The sequence below is a fragment of the Pomacea canaliculata genome, linkage group LG6 (genome assembly GCF_003073045.1).
Source record: "Pomacea canaliculata isolate SZHN2017 linkage group LG6, ASM307304v1, whole genome shotgun sequence".
In the NCBI taxonomy this organism is placed as follows: Eukaryota; Metazoa; Mollusca; class Gastropoda; order Architaenioglossa; family Ampullariidae; genus Pomacea; species Pomacea canaliculata.
Window position 1 is genome coordinate 30,516,045 of NC_037595.1, and position 20,764 is coordinate 30,536,808.

Consider the following 20,764-nt stretch of genomic DNA (forward strand, 5'->3'; position numbering starts at 1 on the left):
TGTGTGAGTGGTGGTGCACGTGTGTGAGAGAGAGAGCAAGCGACAGACAGGCTGACGGTTAGATGGAGAAAGAGAGGGACAAACAGACGCACTAATAATCATGATACTTCTTTCTTGAAAAGGGCAAGACTGCAGTGCACACTCCAGTGTCTGCACAAGCAGCTTCCATCTTGAAGGGGACGTTGGCGAAGTGTGTGATGCTGCATGATGCCGGTAGCTGCAGGCTCAGCGCCAGTCACCGGGAAGATGTCAAGAAGCACAGGATGATGGCGTCAGATAGGCTGATGTGGGTCGATGCTCTAAGTGCCTGGATACCAGACAAACAGGTAATTAATAACAAAGAAAGAGAGAATGAAATAAAGAACAGACAGAAAGTCCAGGAAAGAAATTCCTTCCCTAAGACAAAGATATGCGTTATCACTGTCTTTAAGCCTTAGCTGTGGAACAGTGTGTGTGTGTGCGTGCGCACGCGAGGGTTATGTCTACTGGAGGTAGAAACATTGATTTGACAGTTACAACTTTAATTTCAATGCTAAATAAATGTTTCCTACATTTATGAAGCATCGTTTTCTTGTCTTTGAAAATAGATTAAGAATGATGTGACTGTCCGTTTGTAAGTGCTTCTCTCTGAGTGTTAAGACGATATTTCTTTTTTTCAATGCGTTTTTTAAAAATAATTTTAATAATTTTAATCGACCTTGACCTCTCTTCTGAAAACTGCATGTCAAAGAAAGGCAACATTTGTGTCAGAGAAGACTGAAAAGAAGAATGTTCGACAAAACGTAAATGAAATAAGAAAAAATCTCGACAGTGGGTTACACTAAAACTCCACTGGTATCCGATATTCGGCGTGTCAGGGAGAATTTATGTGTGTGTGGTTTCCACACGAAGACTGTTTTATTTTTGTCTCAAAGACATAAAACCTTTCACAGCATGTCAAAACCAATAAAGCTGTGATTTATGAGCCGTTAATATAGCCTACATCTCAAGATCAGTACCTGCTTGTAGGTATGTACATTTCGGAAATCGTGAGCAGAGCAGACATGAACCTACATGTGTGGCTGTTGGCTGTTGCCGGGATGTGCAGGATACATAAAAAGTCCTACCCCCCTCACACCATACCACACCTTCCCCAACACACACACACAGTGTCCCCCATATGGCGTCCGGGTCTACCTGCACGCTGGTGGTTACATGGGCGCAAGGCGGCGTGTGCTCGCCTGCCCGGAGATGACTAAGTGCTATCTTGGTGGCAGATTTGTGCCTAAGGCGGCAATTGTTTGGCCACAGAGGAGCTCTCATCGCTGTCAAAGAACGGATCAAACATTATAAAACTTCTTCCCTACTGGGGCCTTCATTTCAACGTCTTTACAGCCGCGCTTTCTACAAACAGCCACCCGCTTTCATCGCCCGTGACTGCACGAACTTTTTGTTTTTTTCTGATAAGACGGACTTTGCCAGCAGGGACGATCAGGAAACCTGAGAATATTCGTGTTCATTACGAACAGCACAATGGAAACGGTCATTTTCTTGACAACATTTAAATTGTGTTAAATAGACAAACCACGCGTGGAACTAAGCAGTCTTGTGGCCTTCAGTTTTGTGTGTCAAGGGATGTGACCTTCGTGCTCGGGGCACGTTGTTCTTTCACCATCTTGACTGAAAAATCTGCCTGTCCGAGTTCTTGTTGACTACATTGACTACATACAAGGCCAGAAATGAGCTGAGCACCAGAACAATTAGCTTCTGGAAGCGACTGGCGACCAGCAGACCAGCAGACCATCCATGACGTCATGGCCCTGGAGGGTCTGCAGGAGGAGCTGGAGTTTCTCACCGGACGTTACGCCATGCGCCGTCGACCCGTGCACGGTCACCTGTTCTCGAAGCCCACCTCGTCCAGGTCGCACAGACCCACGCTGGACGACATCAGCATCGCTGGCACCAAGATGACTTTGCCCAAGCAGAAGTCCTTCCCCGCCTTTTGGCCGGATGGCCTCCCGCACACGTCACCTCCACTGAGCTCCACCAGCGCTCGTTCGTCATCTGATGCCGAGCAAGTAGGTGTTGTCGTGACGTAGGTTCGTGACCTTAAGAAGTAGGTGTTCTCTTGATGTTAGGAAATAGGTATTGTTGTGTCATCAGCTTTGAGTTGCTTAGAAACTGGCTATAACCTGTGTATGGATAAAAGAATCAGAAGTCAAGTGGGCGTTGAGAAATAGAGTTTTTGATATTAATTTTAAAAGTGAACATTTTCAAAATTTTCGACATTTGTGTTTGTATTACTTCAGCAGTTAAACTATTAGAATTTAATAAAAAAAAACTGAAATGATCGTGAGAAAATTATTTTTATTTCCGTTTACAAGATATTTAACTCAGTATTGTGTACTACATGTAGTGAGGTCTGCCGAAAGACTGATGACTAGACTGGAAGGAAAGGGAAAAGATCTGGATGAAAGAGGGAGAAGTAAAAGAATAAACACACAAACAAAGAAGAAACTGTTAGCAGGAGAAAAAAAGTCACGTAGTCAAGCACCCATAATTGTACGTGTAGCTGCCTAACTAACAATAACACCTTTGACATTGTCTGGAAAGTTATCACAAAGCCGTTAGTCTGTATGACGTCAGATGAAGTGCGGCCAACACACGATTGTAATTCGGGGAACACTTAGTCCATGAGTAATATTTCGAGTCTTTTATCATTAAAGCCCACAAGAGTACTTTCCAGACGCCAACAGAAATACTTTGGCGGGTACCTCGGCCATTGCGACGGACGACGCGTGGTTCGATTGAAGTTGGGGTGTATTTCAGGGTGGCCGAGCACCGCACACACCCCAACTCTGGAGAGAATGGCACAAGTACCAATCGACAAACGAAGCTTAGCTTAAGGATGTTTGATATTCATTTTTAAAGCAAAGCCTGTTCATTGGGATTCTCTCCTTTCTCCCAGCAACTCAGGGAGAACTAAGTTTCCGCGGCCAATCTTATCTGGAGAGCTCCTGGAGACTGTGGAGTGCGCATTACTACACGGACTTTTTTCAGAGCACAACACCGTACTTGTCCTATGTTGAAGGTGTAGTCAACAAACATGAAACTGAGAGCTAGTCTCGTTTTGTGCTTTTTATCAAATACATGGCCGGCAAAGCCTGACCACACTGAGTCCTTTGTGTCCTCATCTTACCATGTCTTAGGAGGAATCGGAATCAAGCCTTATGACAAAGGGCATCCATTTCATATAATTATATTTCGTATAATTATATATGAATACCCTTTTTCCTTTTTGTAGCTGTCGTAAAGAATTTGTTTGGAATTTTGACTGAGCTGCTGAATGAACTAGTTTGTCTCAAAAGAATGATTGTTGCTGAAAGATGGTTTTTTTTATTAAAGTCCTTGAGCGAGAGGCCCTTTCTCGTCTGTATATATGTATATACTGCACTTTTTGCTGCAGCTTGGTGATAGAAATACGTTTGGAGAGGTCCACCCCACCCCTTTGTATTTGGTGATTGCAGGTTTCTCTGTCCTACAGGATCACAGTATGAAAGGCGCTCATTGTGTTCACTATGCTTTCCTGACGAGAGTTTTAGTCCGAACTTATTTCATAGAATGAAAGCCATTTATTTTGTATTCAGTTTATTTCTGTCTCAGTTCTGTAAGTTCACTGGACTAAGGCTGTTCATTCTGTATTAAAAATTATTTTCTGTCTTCAGTTCTTTAAGGTCGCGGAACTGAGACTGTTATTTCTGTATTGCTTTTTTTTTTCTATCTTCAGTTCAGTAAGTTCCCAGAACAAAGGCTGTATGTTTTGTATTAACTACACACTTGCTTCCATACCCTTCGTTCCCTTTGTTTACAGACTATAAGACGTTTTGTTCACTGTGCAACATGTTGTTTCTGCCCCAGTGTTCACAGAATCAAAGTTGTTCAACCTGTGTTCTGTGTGCACCAAGTGTAAGTTGACAGAATTATAAAGTTGACACTGTGTTTGTGCAGCAAGTTTCTGCCCATCATTTCATGAACTTCGTCAGCTCTCCACCACGTGTGAGGCATCTCATTGCATCAAAAGAGGTGAACTTATCTTTCTTCTTCTTTTCCTTAAATATAGATGTTCATACCGCACGTGCACATTTGAACGATTACCGGTTGCCTCTCAATTACAATTCAAAGAACTGATTCACTGTTGTCATGTGATTGTTTGCAAACTGACTTGCAATATGCGTACCTGTTGCACGCTGCATTGGGATAAGGGTAAGTACACTAAGTACACACAGCCCGCCACCTGCAGCAGGTGTTCATGCCAACGCTTTGAAGGTCACATGCATTCCTTTGATCATCGCCGACTTGTAATGAAAGCTTTGAGGGTAAGGTAAACATGTAACTGAGTCTTACATATGATAATATCAACTCTTCCTGCCTTTATTTTGCAGGCTTCACCCAAGTTCCCTTCCTCGCGAAAAAAAAGACAACATAAAGAAATGGAAAACATTAAGACAGCAGATATACATATTCATAAGTCAATCAAGAAGTTTAAAGGCCTTTTATAGACAATACTCAGGATTTGAAGGACATATGTTCACACGATCTGTTTGTCTGTAATGAGCATCTTGTTCTCCATTGTATGAATCTTTCCTTGTCATTTATCTAGTTCGCTGGTTCTTTCTTGCTTTCCCTTCAACAATCGGAGTGTCTGTGCACTCACAAGAGCTCAGACTGACCATAAATCAGTCATTGATGAAACTTTTTTTAAAGCTGATATCTTGAGCGAGCTGTTAAATCTTCATTTAATTCAGAGTATTCATAATTGTAAAAAAACCGTTTACTATGATTTATGTTTGGGATCTCGTTGTCCATCATTTTAACATATTTTGTAATCAAAGCCTTTCATCACATTTACAGGTGGTTTTTTTTCACTCCACCGCTAAGATCCCACTTTATGACACATCAAAGAGTGAAAGATAATGTATACCAAGTAATTATCTGATATCGTGCACTTTGAACCTCTGAACATGATTTATGCTCAATAATTGTATCCTGGAGTCGTGCAGTCTAGTACAGGAGGTGTAGGTCACACCTGGGCTCTGACAATGGTCATTACTTTGTCATTACTGACAGCTGTCAGACAACAACATCACGAGGGAACAGTAGTTAATGTTTAAAAAAAATCGTTCTTTGATAAAATAACAAAGAAAACTTTGAGCGCCACGGACGTCCACTTCTACTGGTGGGGATATTTTCTTCATTAATGGATGTTTTGTAGCTCCATCTTCGTCGTCTTTTGAGCAGCATTTCTTTTCTACAGGATAGGAGTGGTAGTAGAAGAAGGAGTGAAGGTAGAAGTAGTGAAGGAGGTAGTGGTGGTGGTGGTGCTGCTGTTGTAGTTGTGGCAGCAGGAACAGCAGCCGTGATGTTATTTGTTGTTTATTTATAAAATGAAGATGATAATGAAGCCAAGGCTGACGGTGACTTTTTCTTAAGGTCTTCCTTTTTCTTGGCTTTCCTCTTTTTTTCTGAATATTAAAGCAAAAGGTAAAATGTGTGCAAGTTATTTGTCACGGAATGTTGAGATTAACTCTCATTGTTGTGCCAGCGAGTACCTTTACCGTGACAGATCTGTTCATGAGTTTCTGATTGTTGTCTGGTGACAAGGGTTTGGACCGACGACACGAGGACGACGATGTGGCCTACCTCGGGAGGTCGCACAGGGCCTACACATCGCCCCTCCTCCACCCGCAAGACGCATCCCGTAAGTCCTGGTGATTTAATATTCTGTCAACATTCTTCTTCGTGTCCTCTTGAGCAAAAAGAACTTGTTGTTTTAGGCTCAGAGTTCTGACCGTCCTAGGTTCACAGTTCTGATTGTCAGGTATGCAATGCTGGGTGGGCTGGGAGGAATCTTTTTCTTTGCCTGTCATCCGTCGTTACTTTACATCTCGCTCCACCCTAAATGTAGCATGGCAGTTTCTCATGCAGCGTTAGTAAGAGACTTTCAGCAGACTGCTTGCACTGATGTAGCTGTGGATGTAACACACTGTGATGGATGTCTTCAGACTCCAGATCCCTCCACCTGCAGCTGCCACGGACAGTGAGTGGCTCACCGCGCCCTCTGCTGGCCGCACAGCTGCGAGAGGCGCCGGCGATGGTGTGGGAGGAGGAGGAGGAGCTGGAGGAGTACGAGGAGGCTCAGGCCCAGGAGGTGTGTGTGCGGGAGATGGTGATCAGTGTTCAGCAGCCCGCCGCGGCACGTGACTCAGTGGGAGAAGCTGTCGTCGTTAGGACTCAACGCCAGTCGGACGACGCACCTGACGAGGAAGGCGATGCGGCGTCGTCGCCACCGACATCGCCAGAGGAGGACGTTTCAGAAGACAGTGAGTATGGCTGAAGTCTACTCTGATGTGTGTCGTGTCATCTGTCACTGTTTGCTGTGTGACTGCCCTTTGAGGGTTTTGTTCCTTTGAGTGATTTGTCAGGATGCGGCGGGCCTGTAGTACTTATTTATGTAACTTTTGAATGTTTTGCTAGTATGTACCTGGCGTTTGAGTGTTCTGTGAATACGTGAGTTGTGTTCGACTATTTTCTATTGTGTGGCCTTTGCATTGTTAATATTTATTGACATTTTAGACATCTGACAACTTTTAAAACTAAAACTTGGGGGACATTAGAGAGAAGGTGCGGAGTAAATTGGTGGACCACGACTACTCCTGGCCATGACACGTGTGCAGTGAATGTTGTGGTGTTGTTTGTCTGACACATGCTCCCAGAAGCTCTCTGCCTGGCCCCTGAAACAAGGACCACTGGAACTGGTGCGGACATGTTGTTAGTGCTAGTCCACCCGTGCTACGCACCCAGGGACATGGTGGTTCCCTCTTCGCCGCACCCAGACCTACACCTGGACCTGAGGGCGAAGTCTGGCAGCCAGACATACTACACACATTGTATACATGTTGTTGTCTTTTTACATGTCCGTATATGGGTGTTTAAATAGTTTCCTGAATATATGTACATGTCCAATACAATGGGTAGACATTGCTATAACTGAATGGCGTCGTGTGTGTGTCTATATATATATATAGGTGTATCCACTCATTACACATAATTATAACTCAACGGTGTCATATATATGTATGGAAGCCTTGAATATATGTAGCTAGTGCATCTGTTTACTTATTACTGATGATGTAGTAAAAATGTACATACTTACTAATATTTGTGTTTCTAATGAAGACTGCAGCCGTAGAGATAGCGTTTATATTAGGTCGCTTTTCTTGTTTTCTTTGTCTTTTGTGGCCGAAAACTTAAATTGCATGATTTTTTAAACATCTTATTCACATATTATAGGGCTACTAATACTTTTCAAGTTCTGTTCATAGAAACAGCTTTTTGAACTGTGCATCTTGTACTGATTACAGGCCGGTACATTTGTCTCCTTGTTTTGTAACTCTCTTTGTCTGTAAGCTCAAATTAACATTTTTATATTCCCTTCATTATGTTTCTTCTTACAAACCACGAATTGCGAAATGTAGCAGCCAAAGTGTAAAATATTGTTACTAACTCTTGGCTAAACTTTGTACTAAACGCATGCAGGCTCAGATGAACTGTGAGCTGAGTTTCTGTGTCTTTTCTGTGGTGACACACGCTGGCTGCCCCACAGGATTTTTGCATTAGTTGTTTTCGTAAAGGGAGGATGGGACATATTAGGGGAAAACTTGACTATACTCACAGGTAAACTATGTACCGGTAATATGATCTCCACTTTCCAGGTAATTCCTGTGGACACGAACATTCTCCTGCAAGAGAGAAACACACACATATTGACAAGAAGGCTGAATACTACACACTTGACATTTATCATAGACAATGGCTGTAATTTTCCTCCCTCTTATAGTAATTGTCATATTCGCAGAACTCATTAAAAGACCTAACTGACTCAATTTGTTCACAAAGACCTTTAAGCTTACACCCTGACACAATAATTAGTCAATGAATAAACCACTAAATCAGAGGAGTCAAAGCAAACAAATCCATTCTCGGAATGAGCAGTGCTTCAATCATCCAAAACATAATTTGTTTTTGTCTCCCGGCTAACAACTCATCATTAAAACTTATACATCTATATAATCATTAATTAAGATTCCAATAAGCACAATTAAACTTTTTTCTATTAATTTTGGTTAACACACATTGCAAAAATGCTTGTGGGGAAACTTGATAGCATTATTTTACAATCAGTCCACCCATGTACATCACTGATCCGAAACTAAAAGACATTCCCTGGGTCAGCTTGAGCCAACTAGTGGACATACTGACACTCGTCAGGTGACATTGTCTCAAGTATGACATGTCCTGCTCCCTGCCACTGTATTTCATAAATGGACAACATTCTGCACTTTTTTGGTTTTCTTGAACTTTTTCAAAAGTGGGGAGGCATCTATTTCTGCTCCATGCTGGTTTCTGTCACTACTAGTGCTTAGATAATTGGGTGGTGGCTACACCAAGTTTTAGTTCAGGGTCTATCCAGTAGTTTTATATCAGTGAACATAGTTCGTTTATATGTTGACGTCTATGAATAAACTAGTTTTAGCTATGTGAAATATATATTTAGCTATTACTTAACACATCATTGTTGTGATAAAGATAAACACAACTTGAATGACTTGGTCATGCTCTTAAAACCATAGGTTACAGTTAAGACTGTGAACATGCTACAGTAATAATGACTTGTAACATACACAATAGCATAGATGTCCTAACTTGTTGCACAAACTATTTCATTCTGTGTATGAGGCCTTCCAGACATGTTTAAGCAGTCGCACAAAGATAATGTTTGTGATTGTAATGCAGAAACAGTCGTTTTATTGCAAATGTGGTAGATTACTTTGATCCCAGAAACATACACTGTATTATAAATGTGGTTCACATTGTTCACACTTTTGACAGTAGCAAAAACTATGTTCTGATGTCCTCTTTAAGATTTTTGTACCTGTATAGCAGGGGTGTCAAACTCAATTACCCAGGGGGCCAAATGTCACATCGTACACAAGGTGGCGGGCCGAAGTTTATTATTTAAGTCCGATAAATTTTTATTCAACAGTAGAAAACTAAACTTTTTGTTATTAAATTTGTGTAAACAAAATCATACACAAAATTAAAGTAATAACAACCAAGGCTTAGCAGTTTTTCTTCTTAATTTACTTTGTCAGAAGTGGACGTTTTGACATCTTTTCTTGGCAACAAGTTCGTTTATGTTTGGAGTAAGTTTCAGTGTGTGGAGATTCTCAGGATGGACTGCAAGTGTTTATCAGTAAGGCGACTCCTGTGTGATGTTGTTTTGTTGATCTTCATCACAGAGAAAAGTTGCTCACACAAATATGTACTGCCAAACGTGCTCAAGATTCGAGCCTAGTCACCCTTTGATCTCGGACCGATTCAGGGAAGTTAACAGGTACTAAAAATCTTCGACCCGCGGCCCGTGTTCAGGACAGGGTGTCGCGTGTCAAAAGTCAGATTTATGGGCCCCGCCTTCACCCTCCCTTCTGGTCATCAACAGGAGCAGGGGTAATTTGACCAGTGCACTGTTGGTGGTCTGTACAAACTTCACTAAACTCATCCCATCTCTTGCTGTCCTCGACGGGAACTTTTCTGTTATTTGCCTTTTACTTGTCGCCGGGCCATTAACAATGATTGACTAAACTTCTTTCGCGGGCCAGGTAAAATTTCATGGCGGGCCGGATGTGGCCAGCGGGCCGGGTGTTTGACACCCCTGCTGTATAGCAACCATCTATTGTACAACTTAGTTTTTGTACTTTTGTACTTACAAATCAATACAGTGAAAAAGTTAATTCTACTAACTGAATGTCATCGATCATAACCTCACTTCAACGCTTCATTTCTACCTAACGCCTTATCGATGTAAAATGTCTGTAAATGTCAGTAGTCTCCGAGTTGTTGCCCAGGTGTGGCTAAATAGTTAGCTAAAGGTCAGTAGACCACGTGGTTAGCACCACAGACAGTGTAGGAGGGTGGAGCGAGACTGACTGAGCTGTTGTTGTGCTGCTGCTCACTCAGTAGCCCCGCCCCTGCACCAGGAGGACCTCCAGGACGATAAGCGAGAGGCGACGAAGATGCCAGCACTTCCTATTTCCCCCTCATGCCTCCCTCCACTAGCCCAAGCCGAGGCCACTGTACAAAGTAGGTACTGACTGTATGCAGGTAGTGATGCTGTATAAAGTAGGTATTGTGTAGACTGTAGCTATACAAAGCAGGTAATGATGTTGTGTAAAGTATTTGAATGCTGTACAATGTACAGTGCAGGTAGTCATGCTGTATAAAATAGGTATTGTATATACTGTAGGTGTACAATGTTGTATAAAATAGGTATTGTATATACTGTAGATGTACAATGTTGTATAAAATAGGTATTGTATATACTGTAGGTGTACAATGTTGTATAAAATAGGTATTGTATATACTGTAGGTGTACAATGCAGGTAACCATGTCGTATAAAGTAGGTATTGTGTATACTGAGATGTACAGTGTCCGTGCTCTGTACAAAGTATAGACTGTGTTCTGTACTAAGTACCTACTGCTGTGTGCTGTACAGACAAGGTACAGGTGTGCATGCTGATTGAGTGATGTACGCAGCAGATACTATACTTCACAAGATAGATACTGAGTGTTTCACAAAGAAGACACTGTTCTGTGCAATGTACAAAGTCTGTAGTGACAGCTGCACAAAGCAGATAACTTCCTGTATGACTGTTATAATACTGCTTGTCAAAGATAGTTCGGTCATCTTCATAACAAATAAAAGTGCAGTCTGAGCAGGTGTGAGATTTTATTTTAGGAAGCTCAGCAGCCTAAAGGACACCTGAGAGTCAACTACTTGTGAACCGTCTGGTGGAATGTAGAAGAACTGACAATATTACACGTCCCTCTTTACAAAACGTTTCTCGTCTTTTATTTTGTGTTTGTTTTTGTTGTCTGCAGTGTTTATGCTAACATGATAAGCACTAAACAAATTATGGACTGGCTCAACCAACAGATCAGCATCACGGATCTTTCAGTTACAGAAACAGACCGGTTAATAGGCAGCCCTCCAGAAATATCTCAAATCTCATCTCAGAATATTTCTCACGATGAAGCAATATTTTAAAATAAATTCTAGAAAAGCAGTGGTTTATGATTTAAGCAATGTTTCCATAAAATACATTTATGTGCAAAGTAAAATTATTTTCTATTTTAAGAGGGCTGAAAGTATGATAAACCGATCCAAGGAGACAGTGAGTGTTTCTCATATAAATGTTTCTTAGTGCAGACAGATATAGAACTGTAGATAAGAGTAACATCATTACTGGAGATGAAGGAATCTCGAAAGCTTCATGGCTGTAGTCAAAGACAGATTTTCAAACTCCTAATCGAGCATAAAACTATCCACATCTCTGGTTTTGCATATGGATTTTATCAATCTCCAAAAACATTTTTCCTTTTGTTAAATATTAAAAGGGTAACTGGGTCAGATCACTACTAACAACATATTACTTCTCCTATTGCACTATTCTTGTCAATTATTTAAAATGAAAATTAGTGAAGAAGTAATATCTTCCTCGTAGGTATTCACAATTGTATTACTAGTCAGCGGAGAGTTGATGCCACAAAGGACTGTCTGTACAAAATAATAATTGTAGCAGACCAAGGCAGAAAAGAGAAACTCTAAAAGATTAATCTGATGTTGATAATATAATTGGTTTTGGAATATGTTCTCAATTAAAAAAAGACTTAGAAACACCAGCTCTATCGATTGCTTGTAGCTTTTTTCACTTTTGTGTATAAATGTCTCCTCACTCACACACACACACAAAGGAGGACAAAGAAAACCGGTTTATTATTTTTAAAATGTTCCACGTCTACCCCCTAAGGTTTATAAAATACTTTGTTTTCTTTCCAGAACAATCGAAAACTAAGCTGAAGACAGGTAACATTTGATGTCTCGCTCGCTGTCTCCTCTCTCTTGTCCTGCTGTCGCTTGTAGCACAACACCTGGGGTAGCTACCTGCTCTTTACTACATTCACCTGCTTCTGGCTTAGCAGTGCGAGAACTCACTCTTCCTTCTCCAATTACTTTTTATCTCCAATCTTTGCTTCTTTCTTTCTTTCTATTCTACTGTCCTCCAACTCCTGCCTTCTTTCCTTGTTATCATCATGACTAACATCATTGCTCTTCAAAAACTATCACTTGTCTACACAAATATGTGAGGTTATGTCTACTGGCGATCTGAGATTAATACTCTAGTCAGATGTCTGCCTGTTAAAGAATAAAGCTTAGTGAGATGTTTCCATTTCTATAGCTTATTTCCTTCTTTTTATAAAATGTCAAGAATATACTTAAAGTCCTCTCGAGAGGGTGACAAGGGTTCTAACTTTTACCAGCAACTGTGGATGGACGATCAGTGGAATTCCACTGTTTCACATATTTTAGAATCTTACACGACTGCAGTACTCTTGTTCTGTATTTTTTTTTGGTTGCTTTTACTTTAAAACTTTTCTACAGGAGCAAAAGCAAAGAGCAAAAGTACAGTACAGCCTATAAACCAAGGTTGGTCTTGTACAATAACTACAAAACATGTATGAATTTTTAACAGCTGAGTATTCACGTGTACTAGCGGTATGAATGAACTGATTTACTGGTCTTCGTGATACCAGGAAAAAAAGAATTATTTTTCATCGGCATGTGTATGGAAAACTGTGCAAAACGATGCCCTTCCAAAAAATTAACTCCGCAGCAGAAATAAAGGCAAATTATAGCTCAATATGCTTTTGTGATTTATTGTGATAAGTTAAAAGTTTTTACAGGATTGAGAACTACGTGCTGGAATCACGAAGATCCTCCTGGTGTGTGTAGGTGTACAAATGTCATTTGGTGATTGTAATAATGGCAGTAAGAGCTGCATGATGCCAGTTGGGAAACTGCTCAAAAGGACAGTCACAGTGTGTTGCCAACAGTTGAAATATGGACGAAAGAGGATGTTATTTGTTTGCTGTGTGGGGTCTAATCACACTGTTAGTCTTGTAGGGATTACAAACATTTGTGGCTTCCTTTGCTTGCGTCTCAAACTCTTTTATTATGATTCGTCTGGCACTCTAACCTTCTCTTGGTACAACTGGACTGACACATTTTGATTAAATCGAGTGACAAAACAACTATTTAGCCCTTATTATTAAGTTTCGCTAAATTAAGGTCCAGTTTTATTACTCAGCCACAGGGATGCTTAGTTGCAGACTACCAGACTAGTTCTGGGCTGTCACCGTCAGTTTCAGGAACTCGCCTCAGCTCCAGGGTTTGGTGTAGTCTAGCATCCCAGTTGTAAAAAATTACAACAGAACTATATGTATTAGTCTCATTGTAAACATTGAAATATTTCTCTTATTTGAAAAAATTCCATGCTTTGTTCTGTCTTTGTTTTTAATCTTTAGACTTGTTACGCTTCTTTTCTTGAGTAAAATACTTTACACAATCATATGTATCTCTCAAATAATAACTTCGTATATTATTGTGATTATTGTGTGTAAGTGCTGTGAATTGTGACATTACAGATATTATACCAGCAAGTTTTTATACTTAAATTTCGAATAACTACTCTCAGGACAAAGATATCCACTTTAGATACACAAAGACTACATTGAGCACACCTATACCACCATCATAACTGTTGTTGACCTTTTAATGAACTCAGCATGTTTTATACAAGAGACTTACTTTGTTCTGATTTTCATATTCACGCAGCAAGATGTTTTTACCATATGTGATAGTTAGGGTGGTGAGGGGAAAGAGAAAACAATTAATCTCAATTGTCTTCCACTACACTGATGAATATATAGCTAGCCCTGTAACCGCAGGTGATGATGTAAAGTAAATCAAGTGAAACTTTCTTGTTTAAAACAGCCTTTGAACTTGAAATGGTGTGAACACGTCTCACGGCTGTGACAAAACTAATTTATTGTCATCGATGTTCTTTTTCCATGTGTCTAGCTAAAACTGAAAATTGTTCAGATTGAAAAATATGAGGCTGGGGGGTAATTCACTAAGATGCGAATACATTTATTTATCAGAAACGGCAGCGAATTGTGTGTTCGGCGGTCTGCAAATGAGCCTTCATTTTATCAATATCGTTTTTTCCCCAGCATTTTGCATTTTGTTGTAGTAATGTTCATGGTGATAATGAGAGTAGATTCATATTTCGACTTTGTGAAAAAAAAGCATGTTATTACCACACCTCCACATGTGTGAACATTGCTTGGCCTCATCAAAAGTTTTGTGTGGCAAAAATCTTCTCGCATTAAAGTTGCCCAACTGTTTACATTTAAGTGATCGAAGAGTAACAGGCATGCAAATAATGTGAAAAAAATATGTGAGCTTTTCTTATGCAGAGTATTCGTAGACGTCTGGTCAGACACACACATATATCTACACACGTATGTAGCTTACTGTTTGTAATCGTGTCCTCAGGAGACAAGCCCGCCACCAAGCCGACCAAAGCACAAGCATCGCCAGATAAGGCAGCCAAGCAGCCCGTGGCACTCAAACCACTTGCCAGGTCAACAAACCACTTGCCGGTCAAGACGACCAAACCTCTGAAGCAGGTCATCTCGCCCAAAGCCAAAGCAGCTGATCGCAGGGGCAAAAAGGGTGAGAAGCTTGATACTTGTGCACGTGATCATGACATGCAGGGAAATACTGGTCACAGTGGCTATCCTTCATCACATTTGTTCTCAGTAAGAAAAGATATGGATGTATTGTTTGAAGACTTATCACTTAACACATCACCTATGTGAGAACTATAGGAGGTTCTCTTCAACACTTGGCATGTGTGGTAGTGCTTCTGATAACACAGATCTTCATTGCAGTTTTGTAAGCAAATTAACGTGGGGTTTGATGTGTTAACCACAAAAGTGACAAGCTATGCGATGCAAACTCCGATGCAACATCCCTCCCGTTATACAACGACCCACCGAGTTTTAGGAAGAGTCGATTCATCAACTATTTTACACGTCCGAAACTTAAAAAAAACACCAAATGATTAAAAGTATGATTTTTTCCAAGCGAAAATAAGGATGTCACTTAAAAGCTTTTTCGTGTGAAATAATGGACGGCAAAAACTGATAACAGCTTTAATGGTAATTTTGAGCAGCTGTTGCCAAGACGACATCGAAGACCATGGTGATGGGAAAACTGAAGGAACACAGGCCTGCATCAGAAGGTATGAACAAGACACTACTGCTACAGGCTGTTTGTTGTTGTTGTTGTTGTTGTTGTTGTTGTTGTTTGTTTGTTGGTTGTCCCATTGTGCCCGTCCTCATGTAGGCGTCACCATGACACTCTGTACTCTCCCGATTCTTTCATTGGATTTGACTTGTCAGTTCCCCAACAATCCGCATTGTTCTTTAAATGCAGTCTTGCATTAGATGAACTTTAGAGTATCTTCTGACCAAATGCACATTGATAATAAAAAACAATATGAAATTCAAACACATGAAAACCCAATCAAACAAAACCAAACAAAGGGTAATTTTGACGCGTTAGGAAATGTGTATAAAGGGACACTTTCATTTGACAGTTTTACAAGGTAGAGGTCGCCTAGACGACGATGCTAAACACATACCAGCAGTTATTAAATCGACTGGAAAGCATTAGTTACTCCACACAGGACTAGCTTGCACTTCTAATACTTTTAATCACAGCCTCTAAGAGCAAGCAGGTGGAGTAGGTACCGTTGCAGCCTCACCCGACACCCGTGTTTGTACTTTTTAGACTTATACTAGCTTTTCTGGAAAATAATTTTCTCTTGTAATGTGAAGGCAATGGAATGCATTTTGTCGCCAAATGAAACAACCCTACAAACTATAGAGACAGAAAGTCAACACAGCACGATGCTTTCACAGAAATACTTGTGTTTGATCACACGCAAATATTGCTAGAAGTTCTCATTTTGTAATCAGGGAGCTTCGACATGTTTTGTCTTTGTGTGCAGAGCCTGTAGACAAACCCAAGCCTCTGCCTATCTCCTTGCCAGAAGACATGGAGACTGGTACCGACACTCAGGTCGGTGTCTGATAGACTTAGGTTCATGACATTGAATGACATTTGCACATCTTTCATAAGTTTGAGATGGGAGGAGTATGTTTTAGAGGTGTTCTTGTCATCGCCGCATGCATTATGAAAATCTGTCATGCTGTGCAATTTGTCTCAACCCATTTTCTCTTAAGGACCATACAAAATCTGCAGTGTCTCTGATTCAATACTTACATTAGTCCTGAACATGATTTCTCCCACCCTCTCTCTCTCTCTATGTTCCGTTGTTGCCCACCATTATATATCTTTGCCGCTTTATTCAAACAGCAAATGTTCTTTATGTGTCTTCATATTGATCCGACATGGCTGTTTGTACAGTGTGCCACTCCTTGTTGTCATAGCCTCATTGTTGCTCTGTCTGTTGATGATCTGCGGACCGACAAAACACTGGCCCTGACCTGCAGGTGTCACCGGAGCCACCCAAGTCGCGCTCACCCACCAGAAAAAAGGAGAAAGTGATTGCACCACCACCCCAGCAGCTGACAGCCCTCCCTGACACTGTTGCCCCTCCTAAAGTTGTGGAGGTGGAACTCACCAAGCGATCGTCGTGGATATTCGGTGAAAACGACGATGACGACAAAGAGGAAAGAGATGGCGAAAACCTCCACGAAAACCCAGGCAGGTCACTTAAGGGAGGTTACTTAAAACTACAAGAGAGCTTGTCGTTGTGTAATTTTCTGGAACTAAGTCGCGGACGCACAGACACGCTGACAAAGGCAAAACTACCCACAGACAGTGAGAATAAGAGACAATTCAGTTCCAATTTTATTTACTAGTGTTATACGTTACCCAAGCAAATGTCTTGTTTTACCTGTAGTCCTCGCCCTAAAGGTGGGAATCTAATCTCAAGGTGTAGAAGAGATGGTGGGGTAACACCCTCTTGTCATCACTACAGTGACAATTCTAAGGTTCTGGGTTCGACTGAGGCACTTGTCCAAATAATAAGAGTAAGAAGAGTAACAACAACAACAGCCGCTACTACTACTACGATCATGGGGGGTGGGGTTTCTCGTAGTCCGGATTCTTCCCCTCCCTGGCTAAAAGGAGTTTCATCCCCACTTCCTATTATAATTCTAAATGACCACTTGGTGGAAGCATATCCCTAGTAATCAAGCTAATCAAACCAACTTCTGTAACACTACAGTGAAATAAAAAAAACAAGACATGAAAATCGAAAGAATAATGAACAAGGCACGCAGGCAGTTTGCTCACATTTACTTGACATTCATACCTGCAGTCAGATAGACAGACAGACCAAACTAGACAGACGTGAGAGGACACTACCATACGAAGCATGCATGTGCAGAGGACCCCCCTGTGAAGGTGGACCTGCCGGACCTGCCCTCCACCCTGCCTGTGACATCCCAGCGCGGAGCACGTGCAACCCTCGCGGCGGGCGCACCCTGTTCTGTGTGCCCATAGCCGCCCTCACCTCCAAGCAGCGGTGGGGACGGAGGCAGCGGGACACCTCCCTGCAGGAGGAGGAGGAACGAGCCCGCCTGGGCGAGGAGCGACGCCGCCGCCACCAGAATGTTCTGGACAGGCGCAAGGCTCACGCCAGGCTCGGGCTGGACAAGACTGAAGGGAGCCGGGATACTCCGCACTACGATGACTGTGAGTAGTACTCAGAGTGAAGCAGGGTGGTTGAGATGAAGTAGGGTGCCTCGATGATTGTGATGACTGGGGTGAGACAGGGTGTCTCAATGATTGTGATGAGGCAGAATGCCTCAATGATTGTGATGGCTGTGGTGAGACAGGGTGTCTCAATGATTGTGGTGAGTGATGAAGTAGGGTGCCTCAATGATTGTGATGGCTGTGGTGAGACAGGGTGCCTCAATGATTGTGATGAAGTAGGGTGCCTCAATGATTGTGAAGAGGCAGGAAAGCTCAATGATTGTGATGACTTCAATGATGTGATAAAGGCTGCAGACGACCTTTTACTTCCTCGTCCTTATCGTCGACTTTTTTTCATTTTTTTTTCAACGACTTCGACTTCTTCCTTTGCTCCTGTCCTGCTTTCATTACAACCTAGCCCCAGAGAGTATCGGGATCAACAGACAGTGTTGACAGCTATCGCTGACTAGTGTGTTGCTCTGTGAATACGGACTTCACTGTCGTAGATATTTTAGTTTCCACGCACTGCACTTCCGTGTTGAAGTAACAAGTAGCTAGGCTTTCATAGATAAGTTCCTGATCGTTTAATATTCCTTTTTAGAATAGAACGATTATCTGAGGTAGCTGTATCAATCGTATCATCGTATGAAAGTATTTTTTTAAATAAATTTATTTATGGATTGCATTCTTCGTTTTAGATGGTTTTCTGGCCAAATATTGCATTCTAACACCAGCTACAACGGACAAGTACCGCTACACATTTGAAAGCGTAAGTAAAAATGATCGCCTTGTAATTATATATATCGCATGTCTTTGTGGTTCAGACCATTTGCCTGTCGACACATCACTTTTAACTTATCGTGAGCTGACCCGCGGTCTGTCCACGTGACCACTGTACTCACGTTGGTGTCAACATGGCGGCTGTGTGAAAACTTCCCTTCATTAGCACCAGCATCCCCAGAGGAGGTGATGATGCGAGTGTTTTGTGATTGTGCAGGTGGATGAAGTGTCTAAGGGTTACCTGACGGAGGAGGAGACTGCCTACGGACTTCGTGCCATTAACCCAAGCCTCAGCACCTCGGAGCGCACCTACCTCTTCCGGGTCAGACTGTGACCTCATGTCATTTCTCATAGTGGTGATGAGTGCGTATATCTGAGCGGGCACGTGTGTGTGTCCACTAGTTTGTTTAGATAAAGTTATAATTCACGTAGATAAAAACATCTCTCTCTCTCTGAGACTTCGTGATGAAGTCGTAAGTTATGATTTAAAAAAAAAATGGCTTGTTGCAGGTGCTAGAAATGGTGGGGCACAAGATGTCCAAAGGAACGGACCTGAAATTATTTTCTATTCTGGCTGCCCTTTCCCAGCGTGTTTCCAGACTAGAGTCAGTTCATTTTACACAAAAGCACACATTATGATAGTATAACATCATGACCTTTGTTTTCAAAGTTCTCATGCTGGATGTGAAATTTGATGACATTACAATGTAGGTCTGGCAATCGTTCACAATCAAATGTTTATTTTGAAATGCACTTATAGAGAGACCTACTTGGTGTGTGACTAATAATAATATGTAAAATACATAAACAGCATTTGTTTATTCTGTCTCTTTTACTCTCATAAAGGCGCACTCACAGAGAATATTATATGAAATTAGCCTTAACCATACGTTTATTTATTTATTTTGAAATGCACTTGTAAAGGCGAATTTCATTCTTTTCTTGGGAAATATAATACTATTTGTACTGAGTGCGCGTGCATGTGTGGGAAAAAATAGAAAGAGAATGCCTTTTACATATTATTATTATCACACACCACAAGTCTAAGGAATCGTAAAACTGAATTTTAAAATATTTTTTAGCACTTCTTCATTTTAGTGCGTTGAGAGTTCTCGTACCTCATTCCTCGTGTAAAATATGATTAAATTCTTTTGCTACATGTGAAAAATGTTTAAATTATTTTGCTATATTCTCTAGCGAGTGGGCGAGAAACATGATGTCCGAACTTGACTACAGAAATCTGGAAAGAAAACTGTTCTTGTGCAAAGTAAGTCTCCGGCAGCAACATTGACGAGTTGCCGCATTTCATGTCTTATTTTACTAATATACAACAAATTCCTTAATTTGGAAAAGCATCTGCTTAATAGAAACTAAACTAATTGTTGTCCCAATAGATTTGTAGCTGGTTACCTCCGATCGTCGATATCATGTTCACTAGAAATTCATTAGCTGGTGAACTGTTGTAAAGTTACTGTAGACAGAAGCACAAGTCGGCAAGTCCTGGTCTTATTGCAGACTCTCTGGGAATGCAATGTCGATAACAACACCAACACCATCTCCCTGGACCAGCTGATTGTGGAACTGCGAGCAGGAGGGGTGAGTCCTGCTCATGAGGAAGAAGTTCGTTGCAAACTGGGATACCTCAGGTCTCTGGACTTCTTTGACTTCCTCATGTATGTGCCCCTGTTCATCATGATCCACCAAAGCGTTGTCAACGACCCTCTGTCGGACACGAGGAATGTTTGAAGAGCTGCGACATCGTAGACAGAAGAACAATTAAAATGGCTCCTACACTGTGGTGCTTACAGAGTGACCAAGCTGCGAGGATGAAAGAACATATTATGACAAGAGTAAAGGCAACACGAAAGTAAATTCACAACTGACACTTCACATTTTTTCAATGTATGTTTTATCATTAAAACATATGTAAAGTCTTTTTTTTTCGGTCTCCGCAAGGTGAACGCCGTATGTGTGAAGCCCAGTCCTTCACATCAAACCCCTCTGCCAATGGAGTTAGACTAACAGTGTAGTGGCGACGATTCTGGTGATGCTGAGGTAGAAAACTATGGCTTGAATTTCATTTCAGACCAGTTCTCAAAACCAATTAAAACGGTCAGTCACAAGGAAAGCCGAGTATGGCCAAAGGTCCGAGAGGTCTTCAGTCACACATTTCTTTTTCGGAGAGTAGACCTTCGAGATAGAGAGTGCAGTTTCACGGTCACGTGGGCCACGATTCCAGTTTGAATACATCA

The 20,764-nt window shown here is 41.4% G+C and overlaps 1 protein-coding gene across 14 annotated transcripts; it reads left to right on the forward strand.

Moving 5' to 3' along the window:
- The first annotated feature begins 200 nt into the window (after window positions 1-200).
- LOC112567065 (neurofilament heavy polypeptide-like) lies at window positions 201-17,686 on the forward strand. 14 transcript variants are annotated; one of them, XM_025243587.1, is made up of 14 exons: window positions 201-326; window positions 3,988-4,062; window positions 4,242-4,355; window positions 5,641-5,737; window positions 6,042-6,359; window positions 6,753-6,926; window positions 10,057-10,179; window positions 11,937-11,963; window positions 12,540-12,584; window positions 14,496-14,675; window positions 15,178-15,246; window positions 16,018-16,088; window positions 16,523-16,736; window positions 17,425-17,686. In XM_025243587.1, the coding sequence occupies exons 1-14, from the start codon at window positions 264-266 to the stop codon at window positions 17,538-17,540; spliced, it is 1,686 nt and encodes a 561-aa protein (XP_025099372.1). In that variant the 5' UTR covers window positions 201-263; the 3' UTR covers window positions 17,541-17,686. The 14 variants fall into 14 exon arrangements, with proteins under 14 accessions (XP_025099372.1, XP_025099374.1, XP_025099377.1 ...); XM_025243579.1 differs by lacking the exon at window positions 201-326 and adding an exon at window positions 1,375-2,057; XM_025243589.1 differs by lacking the exon at window positions 4,242-4,355.
- Window positions 17,687-20,764: the final 3,078 nt, after the last annotated feature.